The sequence below is a fragment of the Helianthus annuus genome, chromosome 13 (genome assembly GCF_002127325.2).
Source record: "Helianthus annuus cultivar XRQ/B chromosome 13, HanXRQr2.0-SUNRISE, whole genome shotgun sequence".
NCBI classification, from domain to species: Eukaryota; Viridiplantae; Streptophyta; class Magnoliopsida; order Asterales; family Asteraceae; genus Helianthus; species Helianthus annuus.
In genome coordinates, this window is record NC_035445.2 from 699,512 (window position 1) to 713,000 (window position 13,489).

Below are 13,489 nucleotides of genomic sequence, written 5' to 3' on the forward strand. Positions count from 1 at the left end.
ATTCCGAGGAACTTTGTTCGAGAACACCAGCTAAATGATTACCGTAAAGATGTGCTGTCATTTGGTCATGTGAAGTTTTTGGTACAGCTTATTGTTAGGAGAGATCCTAGCACACCTGACGACAACAACCATCTAGTGATGCATACAGACTGGCAGCGTATCATGGATGAAACGGGAATATCTGTGGGGAAAAAACTGAGGTTTGAGATAGTCGAAGAAAAAGTGTAAGAGGAGATAAAATACACTTTGAAGTTTGTTGACATGATCTTTGAACACCTTTTCAGCCTTGTATAATTTATGTTTTAGTTGACATGTTTGATGGACAAATTTCTTGTTTGGAAACTAACTTAGGAATGAAGTTATGTAGTCTTAGTATATACTTTCAAAACCGTGGTTTTACCTTTCTATATTTTTTAAGTAAAAATTACTATATTTTGCATCTAAACATTACTATTTTCCATTACATTTCCTAGTCACTCAACAAAAAGAAATATAACACTCAAAATTAATAAAATAGTATACAAATTGGAATTACAAATAACAGTGTTTTAAAAACTGCTCCTACCAAAGGGACAAACTCAACATCTGTTTTGCTAAACTTTGGAAACCAAAACATCTGTTGAAGACAACCATTGTTAAAAGAAAAGTCTGTTACTTAAACGAAACAACTTCAGCACATGAGGCAAACAAACTCTGCTGATGAACCGAAAGGTCTGTTAACACAAAGATTGCTGAAGCAAAAGTCTGCTAAAGAGAAGCTCTGCTGATGAAGCAAAATGTATAATGAACCTAAGTTTAGTTGTGCACCAACAGATATTAGACAATTCAACAGCTCATAAGGTCCGTTGAAGCACGCTATAACAGTGCTTAGCCTTTAACAGATCTTTAACAGTTCTTAAGGGTTAACAGATGTTAGCACGTTATAGCACGCTATAACCTCTGCTGATGAAGCAAAATGTATGATGAACCTAAGTTCTGCTATGCACCAACAGATATTACACAATTGAACAAAAGATTTATAATATAAGATGTTTAACGGATGATGATCAACAGCTCATATAGTCTGTTGAAGCACCCTATAACAGTGCTTAACATTTAACAGATCTTTAACACTGCTTAGGGGTTAACAGATGTTAGCACACTATAACAGTGCTTAGCCTCTAACAGATGTTAATGTATCTCAGACCCCAACAGTTTTCCGACTAAACAATTGATTAAATTTCCATTCATCAATCTTACAATGATATACAACCCTACTACTTATACAGTCCATCAATATCACTAAACATGTATAATAAAGGTTAACCTTACTTGATATTCAACCAATAGACATTACATAACATATTCATCATTGTAGCCATTACAAACAAAACTTTTAACCACAGTTTCTTAAAACAACAGTTAACAGACATAAATAAAAACCACAAGGATTCTTAAAAAATAAGTGGTTTCTACTTATCTCTCATAACAATTGTTTTTTCATAACAATCTAATTGTTAACCTTAGTCAGCTTCTTCCGGGTTCTTCTCATATTAGTGGATAGCTCACCAACGTTGGTAACATCAGCATCTTGAGCCATCCGCTTTCCATTGGGACTTGATCCAGAATCCTTTTCAACTTCAACGACTGAAGAGTCGGCCTTAACAGAGACAACATCCTTCCAACAGATCACAAAACAACTATTGATCTCATTTAATAAAATAATGAACTCTTTTTAAATGTACTAAACATACTTTAAAAATAAATACTCACCCTTGAAGTTCGTTCAGCAGACACCTGAGAAGAGTCTGAAAGATTAACGTCTTTAACGTTAGCTACCTCTTGAGTAACCTAAAGGATCATAATATATGATATCACAGTGTTTAAAACTCAAAAGAAAAATAAATAGATTGAAAGAGTAATTTTATATGCTACCTCATCAGTATTTTCATCACCATTACCATCTCCACCAACCAACTCAGCAATTATTACTGGACCCTCAGTTGTTTTTTGCACAGTATAAACACGATAGTCATTTTTAAGATTGAACTCTGAAACATCAATCTTAAAAGCAGCCTTCTTATCAACCAATCGAAATATCTCATGAGGGAATCCAGTATCATTGGCCTTAACCTGCCTCTCTCTTATGTCACTCGCTGCTAATCCAAGAAGCTTCTGAACATCTCTATCAAACATAACAAAAGAAACACTACCACTCTCATCCTGCACCCGCACTTGCACCTTGAACCTGAAATATACACAACTAAGCAAACTGTAAAATTATATTCAAATATGAGTCTTAGAATGTTACTTATATAAATATAACTCTAAATAATCATCATTGCTTACTTTGTGGTGACCGATGTACATTCAATATGACATCTGATACAAACCAAAGAAGTCGCAGGCAATCGAAGAATATCATCTGAAACATTCTCAACATTCTGCAAGTATTCACTTTTAGCCATCACCTTCTTGAAACACTTACGACAGGCAGCATAAAACCAACCATACTCTTCTTGCACAATCTTAATTGTCGCAACCACAACACAAGACATTTCCTGTAAAAACAAAACACACTTCCTGTAAAAACACGCATGTGACAAACCAAACAAATAACCAAACTATATACAAAGAAGTGAAACCTCTTCTATCTCGCTAATCTCATCAACATGTTTCTTCACACCTTCAGTTACAAATTCTTTATGTAATGGAAAAATACTCTGAGACGATAGTATCGTCTGAGAAGTAGAACTACTCCCTTGTCCAAACTTCAATATATGCCTTTTGAATACCACAAATAATTCGAATTAGTATACAAATGACATGAAACCAAGTATTTGACTTTTCCATCTATATATAATAGAAATTATATTAAGAATTACCTCCTCCTTAGCTCATCAACTTCATCAATTTCTTGATTCAGAAAAATTCGTGTTGCAAACTTGTCACTTTGAACAGTATATTCACCTTCATTCAAAATTATATAGATATTTAATGTATACCTGTCTTTATATTGCCAGAAATAAACAGTATAGTTATGATTTGCAGAAAGTAACAAAAGTACCTTTCCATTCCTTACACTTTCCATGGAGTAGAACAACCATCACATGCTCATGAGGTGGGATTTTAGAAATGAAGTCCTTAATCTGCAGAGCATAACCATTCCACACAGTACACCGCAAAACCTTACCACTACATGAAAAGAATATTCATATCAAAACACTATTGGATGAATAGAAACAGAAAATAAATCAGGAAAACTATAACATTTATTAAAGTAGGAAATGGTTTCAATTTCAGTACTATATTCACTAAGAATAAACTGTAGACCACATTTATTACCATGATTCAGCATTACATACAAACAATATAAACCTCATTTATTACCATTACATGATCTCACATTAAATACAAACATTCTTCATCTTATTTATTAACATCATTAAATACATTTTATGATCACTACATGACTGAACATATAAACAACAACTTACTCCAAATCTTCAATATCGAAATTCATCTTCTTAGTCTCCTTTGCAGGTCGATCAAAGATTTCATGATCTCCACAAGAAATCATAGATCCAACAACATCTACATGATCACATTATACAAGAATATAAGTAAAACTCTCTAATATTATTCAATTAAGACATGATTACAAAAATATACATTACCAACACTCAAAGCGTTTAACGCCTCTCCTTGAAGAATATCTTCATAAGCTCTGAAATTGAAACCATACTCAACACCTTGCCAATCTTTCACACGAGTAACAGTTGTGCATCTATAAAAGTTGATTTTATAAGGCTGCACTACTACTTTATATAAATCTTTATTCTCACCAACACCAAACTTCGAAAGAATCACAGCAGCATCTTCTTGCAGCTGTCCATCAAAAACAGGTATCAGATGACTCTTAATACCTCCTTGAATCTTAGCACCCTGAAGAACATTTAAAGAAATTATATTCTTAGCATACAACACTACATTTTCTAAAATAAAACGGAAAAACAGAGATACAAATTACCTTCTCATCAATGAAGATGATCTCCATTTTGTAACCCTGATTCCATTTTCGTATAATTCTCGCCTTCATGTTCCACATGTCCTTAGCATGATTCAAATCGTTAACAAAACTAAGATTATTACTGTCAACTGATATTGACATGCTTCTAATTCGGAAATCGAGTTGTGATTAAATTTAAAATTTCAAAATCAGAGAAGATGAAAGCTTGATGAAACATGAAGAGGGAAATGAGAAGAAAAGCCTTATATAAGAAGGATGATTGACAGGAGTTTGAATCTGAGTGACATGCATTAATTGCTAATTACTTATTCCCATGCATATTTAAATTTGAATTTCCCAGTAATTAGCTTTAAACATCTGCTGATCTAAAAGTATTACGGAAGATAACAACATCTGCTGCTGCTAACTATACATTTGCCAAAGGAACCAGCTGCTACTTTCTCGTAGATGGACAGTGGTTGCTCTTTAGAATGTGGGCCAGACCTTTAAAATTTGAAAATACACAAGGCAGTGGTTTGATGTAGGCCAACTTTGAATTTTAAATTCTTTTAATATTTGGCTTTATGATGTAATAATGAGATAAGAAAAGCCTTGTTGGACATGCTCTCCTGCTGAGACATCAGCTTTTCTTATGTCACTTGGATTTCTCCTTTTATAGAAAGTATAGATTAGATTAGATATTACAACACTTTCCAAAATTAAGTTAACAACAATAAAATTGGTGTCAATTCTTTTTATCTTAAACAAGGTTGTTGTGAAGTGTATGATCAGAAAGATACAAAGAAATAGCAACTGAAAACATGACAAAAACTTATTTATCCAACCCAAAGAAATTACCCCCAGAACCTGAGATCTTACAAATTGTAAGATCTCTAAAATATACAAAGTATAGAATCAAAATAAGGATGATCATCCACTAATGAACATCTAACACAAATGATTAATCTCTCTAACAAACGAGAGATTATCACAACGATAACAACAAACCCTCCCAAACTGTGTGTAAACCAAAGTGAAAATGAGAGAGAATGAATATTGAACAGACATAATCGCCATATATACTCCAGCCATCAGAAATTACAATAAGGCCCTCCATCTATGCTTCTTGAAGTTCGCAGTACCTCAAATGTTACGTTTAACTCCTGAACTTTCACTTACCACCCTGACAAATACATCACTAAACATTCAAGTCTATAAGATATCACAAATGTAATATAACACGATGAAAGTTGTAAAGAACAATTGAATGATATATATGACACTGTCACATTATTTTAACATCCCCTCTTCATTCAGTTGTTCTAAACATATCAACAAACTCCAATGTTTCACAAAAGTTTTCATGCTGGGTAACACTTAACCCTTTAAGAAACATATCTGCAAGTTGATTATCTGAATCAACTTTTTCAGTACAAATACTGACACTTTTTCTCGCAGAAACTACAAGTCAATTTCAAAATGCTTCGTTCTTTCGTGAAAAAAAGGGGTTGGCTGCTATAGAAATTGCAGCGCTACTATCACAAAAGAGTTTTATTGGTAAGTTACATTCTACTTTTAGTTCACTCAAAACGTTTACAATCCACACTAACTCACAAGAAGCTGAACACATTACTCTGTATTCAGTTTCTCCTGATGACCTTGCAATAGTACTTTGTTTCTTGATTTTCCAAGAAACTAAGTTTCCCCCCAAGAAAACGCAATAACCTGTAACAGACTTTCTTGTTACCAGACACTTAGCCCAGTAAGAATCAGCAAAGCAGTTTAACTCACAATTAACCCATTTCTTAAATATTAGACCTTTTCCTGGACTCAGCTTTAAGTATCGTAGTAACCTTAAAGCAATTCTAAGATGTGATCTCAAAGGACTGTGCATAAATTGACTAAAATATTGGATAGCCTAACTAATATCTGGGCGAGTTAGGTGCTATTTGTTTTTTTAGAGGTAAAACGTCTGCAGTCTGCGGACTACATCTGCAGACATCTGCAGCTGAAGAGGTGGACCAAACCTCTGTAGTCTGCAAGAAGAAGACTGTTTGTTTTTTAACTTCTTCAAGCTGATGAAATAAACTGAAATATAAATAAACTGATTTTATTTAACTTAAAAGAGTTTTTTAACATTCAAACATAAATAATAGTTATACAATATTGAAATAATATTCATAAAAAGACAATAACATTTTTTAAATCATTGAATCCGTGCTTTGCATTCCACAGAGCATGAAACCATCCAATATGCTAGCCAGCGATGCTCTTATTGTTCAACTTGGTTAAAAGTCTTTAGAACTTAAACGCACCACCAATCTGGCTATAGACATCGCATGGAAGAAACAACGGATTCGGCCTCAGCTCCATTTTCAGAAAGTGATCCCCTTGTCCACCTCTTTAACATTAGCATTAGCATCTGTCGGGTGTATGCCTACACCCCGTTCTTAGGTCGTGGCCATTTGCAATTAAATGAGCCGAGGATATCTAGGACACGGTCGCATTAACCCCCAATGTTTAACTTATCAAGCAATACAAATTAAAACGGGTTATTCGGATTTTGGACACATAATAGGTCATTGATCCCTTACCCGACCAAGCGGTAATAATTTATCGTATCCTAAGCCCGTATAAGGAAAATAGGTTAAGAGTATTTACCTGGCTTAAATCTTTACATTCCAAAGATATATATATATATATAAGCACAGCCATTCAAACAAAACAACAAGCAAGGTTGCAATTTATTGGATGCTATTCGACGGAACACCCCAGTAGCGTTCAGTGTTCGCAGGTTGTCAGGACAACCGCTTTGAAGGAAAGTTAGTTCGATAGAATCGAACCAGTTCATCAGGGCGATGGCACCATCTTTGCCAGTGAACTCGAGTGGTTTACAGGCCATAAACTGTTTGAACTGGAACGTCGCTCTAGGTGTTTCCACCTTCAAGTCGACGGAACCGTGGGGTGAGTCAGGGTTGGGTTGGATCTTGCTAACGATGTCGGGTATGACCTTGGCCATTTGCTTGCCCATGAACTTCATGCAGTCTTTCTTGGACATCGAGTCAGAGTTGGAACCCTTCTTAGACTTGGATTTCTTGTAGAGACTGGGAGAAGACATCTAAAGAAGCGAAAGAGAAGGAAAGGATGAGACTTGATCATAATGAAAAATAAAGTTTTGCATGTATAAGTATGTAAGTATTCATGTATCACGTATGATTCACATAAATTGCATGTATTCAACAAGTATTCAACAAGCATAATCACGTATGAATGCATAAAAGAGTATAAATTTAGTTTGTTCACAAGAATTATTATTGTTTTTTATTGCGAGAGACGCGCGAATCGTGTGTCGGTTTTGAAATGAACGAGGTAACAAGTATAATATCACATATAAATTGGGATTGACATAAAAGAGAGGCTCAATAAAACATTGGATTGTTTCGGGTTTAGAAACGTAGACTATTCCAAAGTGAATCGAGATTCCTTGCAAATCAGGGAAACGTGCTATGGCCTATAGGTAAGATACTCTCATCGAGAAGCGATTAACGGTATCTTACCCTTCCAGTTACTACACGTCCCTAATCGATTGAAACAATCGAAACTTTGGCGGGATTGAAAATCGAGGAATGGGACTTTAATCGACAAGATACGGGTTTCACCCCTAACTTGACGATTTCGTACCCTAAGTGTGGTTGGTACTCGTCGGGTCAAAATTGAATTTTGACACTTTAACAAGGGTCCACTAGAATTTGAATTGGAAATTTACCATCAAGATGTGAATTTAACTCCTAACTTGATGGCATAATTTCGTGCAAAATAAAGAATAAGCGGATTGAGAGTCATTTACCAAATTATTGGTTTTACGCCTACTTTGGTAAAATTATCTCGTTTGTATTACGAGTGTCTTCAAGTCTTCAACGTGTATTGTGTAAATGTCTTAGGAAAGACATATTGTAAGTATTAAGACAAAAAGAAGAGAAAGGAGCAAATAGGAAGAATAAACATTTTAAACAAGTAGCAAGAATGGTCAAAAGTATGGTACCTACTATATACTAGGTCGAATATGGCAATTCTACCTAATTCCCTATAGTTATGAATCTGATACCAATCTACCACACCCCAACCGATGGCGGAAACATCGGAGTGAGACGAACGAGATTGCTCAAAGACGTCATAAGATTATGTGACAATAATTAAGTTCAAAACCGATTTCATTCATAATCATAAATTGTCAAATACATTGAAGAAATTCAAATACAACAATTAAAAAAACAAGTACAACAAGTTTATCATAACAAAATATCCAAATCTAGTAATTCATGTTTCTATGTCGTCCCTACTAGATTCCTCATAAGCATCATCATCAACCTGTAACATGTTAAAAATAATGGTTTAACGCAAAAGTATTGGTGAGTACACAAGTTTGTAATTACATAGCATAAGTATAAAAGAATTTACTCGAATCCACATGGCAAATTGTATACAAGGTTATCTAGCATGCAATACTAAGTGCCAAACCCGAGTGTCCACAAGAATTATGCATCCCTCGCCACAAAAGTGACGAGACCGTATATGAATAATAAGCTTAACAATACCCCGACGGGCGTCGTGCTACTCCTATAGCGCTATATATGTTAAGTTGGGCTAGCTAAGTTAATGACAAGAAGCATGTATGAATCTAGCACGAACCTAAGCATAACAAAAGCATGTATAACGGATTGAGAGAATAAAGTATGTTTGTGTGTGTGTTTGTTTATTTTGTAAGTTAACATGTTACAACCCAAATTGTGTAAAAATAAAAATAGGTCAAGTGTACTCACGGTTAGGGGTGTTCAAAACCAGATATCCGGAAATTCGGATATCCGAATTTCGGACATCCAAAATTTCGGATAGCTAAATTTCACTATCCGAATCCGTATCTGAAATTTCGGATATCCATTCGGATAATGAAACGGATATCCGAAATTCTAAAAATAATTGTTCCAAAATAAAAATCAAACAAAATATAATCTTTTCAATCCAGCAAATTGTTAACTAAAAAGTAACAAATCAAAAGCAAAGCATGAATATCTTATACAATGGAAGAAAAGGTTACGTTTATCTATAAATGATAAGTTTGGACATAAACATCTATGTATTTCAGATTCTTAAAAGTAAAAAAAAAATATTCAAATAGATAATGTTTTACAACTAAATAAAAAACAAACTTCTTGATTAAACACCTATACAAATCAATTCTATATCCAAATAGATCCATATATTACAAAATGGAGAAAAAATTAATACATCAATCACATAAAGAAGATTTTATCAAGAATGTATCCTCCGCATCGACTTCACCGGCGAATCAGCATTATCAACCTGGTAATCACGAAGGCCAACTAGGAGGATGTCACCGGCGACGACGGGCGTTTAGTACCGCACATACGGCGGCGTATTTTTGATCGTCTTCTTTGAAAATGAGCTCAGATCTATTGGTTTCGGCTTCGTTCTTACCTCTGTTGCGATTCTTATGTGGTCGGAAGTCTGATTTAAACTGATTAGGCTTGAAAGATTGATTTAGAAAAGAAAGTTAGAGGTCTGATGTTTAAGGGAGGTAGCGAACAAATGAAATTAGGGGACTAGGGTTTCTCTAAATGATATATATATTTTAATAAAATTAATAATTAAAAAATAACAAAATTTAACATTTCGGATATCGGATATCCGAACTATCCGAAAATTTTCAAAAGTGGTATCCGAATCCTAATTTTCGGATATCCGAAAATTCGGATAATTCGGAATTTCAGATTCGGTTATGGATTTGGATTTTTTTGAACACCTCTACTCACAGTTTTGCAAGCTTCGACTTGTTAATCCGTGAAGAGTTTTCTTGGTTTGGAGATTGGAACACTGAGTCACCCTACAAGGGTAAACAAAGGTGTGTAAGTTCAAGGAATTAAGATTGAGTGGAAGGATTCGGACTTGGAATTTAAAGTAGTAAAAGTATGAATATATGAAAGTAATATCTAAGTTCTAAGTACTTGTTTATGACACAATTTTAAATGGTTTCATGGGTCCTAAATTGCCCATTGAAATCATAACAAGTACCATAGAATCTTTGATATGTTAGCTTAGGTTTATGATGGTTAATCATGGTTTGATTAACACCACAAACTCAACCATGTTCTTATATAATTATATATAGCTTATATAGTATTAACACATCCTAAAACTAAGTCCAATCAAGTATTATCATGTAGCATCATGTAAGGTCAAGTATGGAGGTTAGAAACCTCATTATATGATTCACCACTACACACACCATCATGAAGATGGTGGGAGGGTCATGAATAACAAGAAAGTAAATCTACACTAACAAGTTATAAGAGTGTTCAAATGAAGGAGTGGAACTTAGGTTGGAAAGCCAAAGCTTCCATTTGTTCTCACTTCACAAGTCATAAGTTCATCATCTGGAAGATGACGACTTGTGCTTGTTTTTATCATTTGATTATCAAGTTTAAACAGAAAATAAGTAAGTATTTGAACTCATAACTTTGATGATAATCACCCTAATACAAACCCACAATCATAGACTTGATTATGAGCTTGATGGGAACAAGATTCTATCAAGTTATCAACATAAAAATGAACATACAGAGAAATAAAAATGAGCAGAAAGTTTGTTGCACTTTGGGCCTTAAAAATGGTGAGGTTTCACCTTAGTTTGCCCAAGCAAACTTGTGAAAACCTTCCTAGAGGTTATCCAAGTGTTTTAGAAGAAAGAACAAAGAAGAAGTAGAAGAAGAAGTGAGTTAGAACTCACTTTTAATGGCTGAAAGTTTCTGATGTTGTTGCTGAAAACTCAGCTGAGTTTAGGTGATATTTTGAGAGGTTTGAGTGTTGTAAAAGTGGGAAAATAGCTGGGAAAAGAGTTTTATTTACAGGAAAAGGATTAGGGTTTAAGTGGTTGGCATTAATTATAAGTTGTTAGAGGTTGAACATTAAAAAAAACAATTAAAACACAACTAACAGCTGCGATCAGACTTAAATGGCAGCTTATAATCTTTTTTTTTGTAACATTTTAGATGGTTATTTGTGACTTATGTTATGTAATTAAGATGTTATAATGTTTATGTAACATAAAACAAGGTCTAAATGCATAAGGAACATCTTTTAATTTGACAAAAGGGGTGATGTATAAGTGTATAATGATCAAGTATGTAAACATGTTTTAATTCCACCAAATATGTGATAAAATAAGTGTGTGCATCAAATGTACAAGTATGTAAAACATGAATAAGAGACGTATAAGCGTATGCGAAGTATATAAGTCATGAATATACGATATCTATTCGCAAGTTAATCACATGTTTACAATATTCACGAATAGGACATCAAATGTATAATGAATCGAAACATATAAGTATGAATGAATAAGCATGTTATAATTTGTATAAAACCATGGATTTCATTACGATCAAAGTCTCGGATTTACAACGATACAACGAAATACGAAACACAAAAGGAACAAGCTTCCAAAAATAGAAATACAAGACACGTTTTCTAACTAAGGAAAGTTACGAAAAAGCGGAGCGTTACACAAACAACCTTCAACAACACAGATCTAACCCTAGATCTTGCAGCGGGAACTCAAAAAACCAGGACTCGGGAGCTTAAGAAGCTCTGATACCAAGTAAAGAACAATGGTATGAACAGAAAGATAACAACACAAAGAAATAACCGACTGAAAACGTGACAAAATCTTATTTATCCAACCCAAAGAAATTACCCCCACAGAACCTGAGATCTTACAAATTGTAAGATCTCTAAAAGATACAAAGTACAAAATTAAAACAAGGATGATCATCCACTGATGAACATCTAACACAAATGATTATTCTCTCCAACAAATGAGAGATTATCACAACGATAACAACAAACCCTAACAAATTGTGTGTAAACTAAAGTGAAAAAGAGAGAGAATGAACACTGAACAGACATAATCGCCTTATATGCTCCAACCATCAGAAATTACAATAAGGCCCTCCATCTATGCTCCATGAAGATTGCAGTCCCTCAAATGTTACACTTAACTCCCTGAACTTTCACTTACCACCCTGATAAATACATCACTAAACATTCAAGTCCATATATATCACAAATGTAATAGAGTAAATTTCGTTTTTGGCCTCTGTGGTTATATCACTTTTACTATATTAGCCCAAAATATGAATTTTTAACATATCTGCCCCCATGGTTAGTTATAGAGACCATGGTTAGTTATAGAGACCATGGGGGCAGATATGTTAAAAATTCTTATTTTGGACTAATATAGTAAAAGTGATATAACCACACAGTGGCGGACCTAGGAGTTTTTCCATGGGGGTGCAGAATATTTTTAAAAATTTTAGGCCCCTAGGTATATAAGTAAAAAAATCGGTTCGTATCAGGTCGGTTCGGGTCGTGTCGGATCGCGTCATGTAAAACAAAAGAAATCACGCCATAACGTCCCTACTCATGGTTCCTATCACAAACAAATTGATCCATAATTTTATCGCTCCATAACATGATGTTTCAATTTTAATTTTCAACCCTAGAAATCGTGTGTAATCAGCCTAAAAATCATCTAAACAACCATAAACAACATCAAAACACATGAAATTTCAAACCTATTTAAGAATTTTGTTACCTTTTGGTGTCAGACGGCGGTGGTTCGCGGCTGCTGATGACGTGCTGTTATGGTTGTTGTTGTTGTGTTTGATGATCGCTGGCAGGAGACAACCCAAGAGAGGGAGGGCGGGAGGAATTCTAAGGGACTATTGGACTTATTTTAATTAGTATAGTTTGAACTTAGGTTGAGTTTGGTTAATGGGCTAGTAATTAGTGGGCTAATTATGTTTAATGAAATAGTGGGTTAAGGTATTGGGTATTTGGGTATTTAGGTTAAGTTGGGTAGTATAAGTTTATATAATTTAGGAAGTTTTTTTTAATTGGAGTTTACTAAAAAACTTTAAAATATAAATAGATAACATTTTTTACCTAAGGTGTGTGGATGAAAAAAAATCCAAGGGGTGCTGTAGGATCGTTTTGGCAACCTAATGAGTCAATCAGAGGTAATACACAACTGTTTGACAGGCGGAAACAAACAAACAGCTTAGAATCAGTGTAGAAATGAGTAGAAACAGATTGTTATACTTCAAAACAAGCTTCTCATTGATTTTAGACTTAATTACACGGCGGAAATCCGACAGCACTTCGTTACACTTCACCTAATTTCGTACCAAATGAGAAGCTAAGACCACCTATATATAGGCAGGTAATTTCGCTTGGAATTACACATGACATTTCATGCGAAATTACCTAAAAACAACATAAAACTACATTTGGACCCCTGGAAACCCTATTACAGGCTACCGACATGACCTAGACTTCCGAAATAATGTTATCTATTTATATACCTGCACTTGATTCTCTACCAACATTTGCGATACTACCAATGGACACCCTCTTGGCGACCTA

The 13,489-nt window shown here is 34.4% G+C and overlaps 1 protein-coding gene across 1 annotated transcript; it reads right to left on the reverse strand.

The window, feature by feature from the left end:
* Positions 1–1,640: 1,640 nt before the first annotated feature.
* Positions 1,641–3,857, reverse strand: LOC110898678. Its single transcript, XM_035981798.1, has 10 exons — positions 3,850–3,857; positions 3,657–3,766; positions 3,477–3,573; positions 3,047–3,174; positions 2,865–2,949; positions 2,625–2,763; positions 2,329–2,540; positions 1,915–2,227; positions 1,753–1,830; positions 1,641–1,679 (listed from the first exon to the last, which is right to left on the reverse strand). The coding sequence occupies exons 1-10, from the start codon at positions 3,855–3,857 to the stop codon at positions 1,641–1,643; spliced, it is 1,209 nt and encodes a 402-aa protein (XP_035837691.1).
* Positions 3,858–13,489: the final 9,632 nt, after the last annotated feature.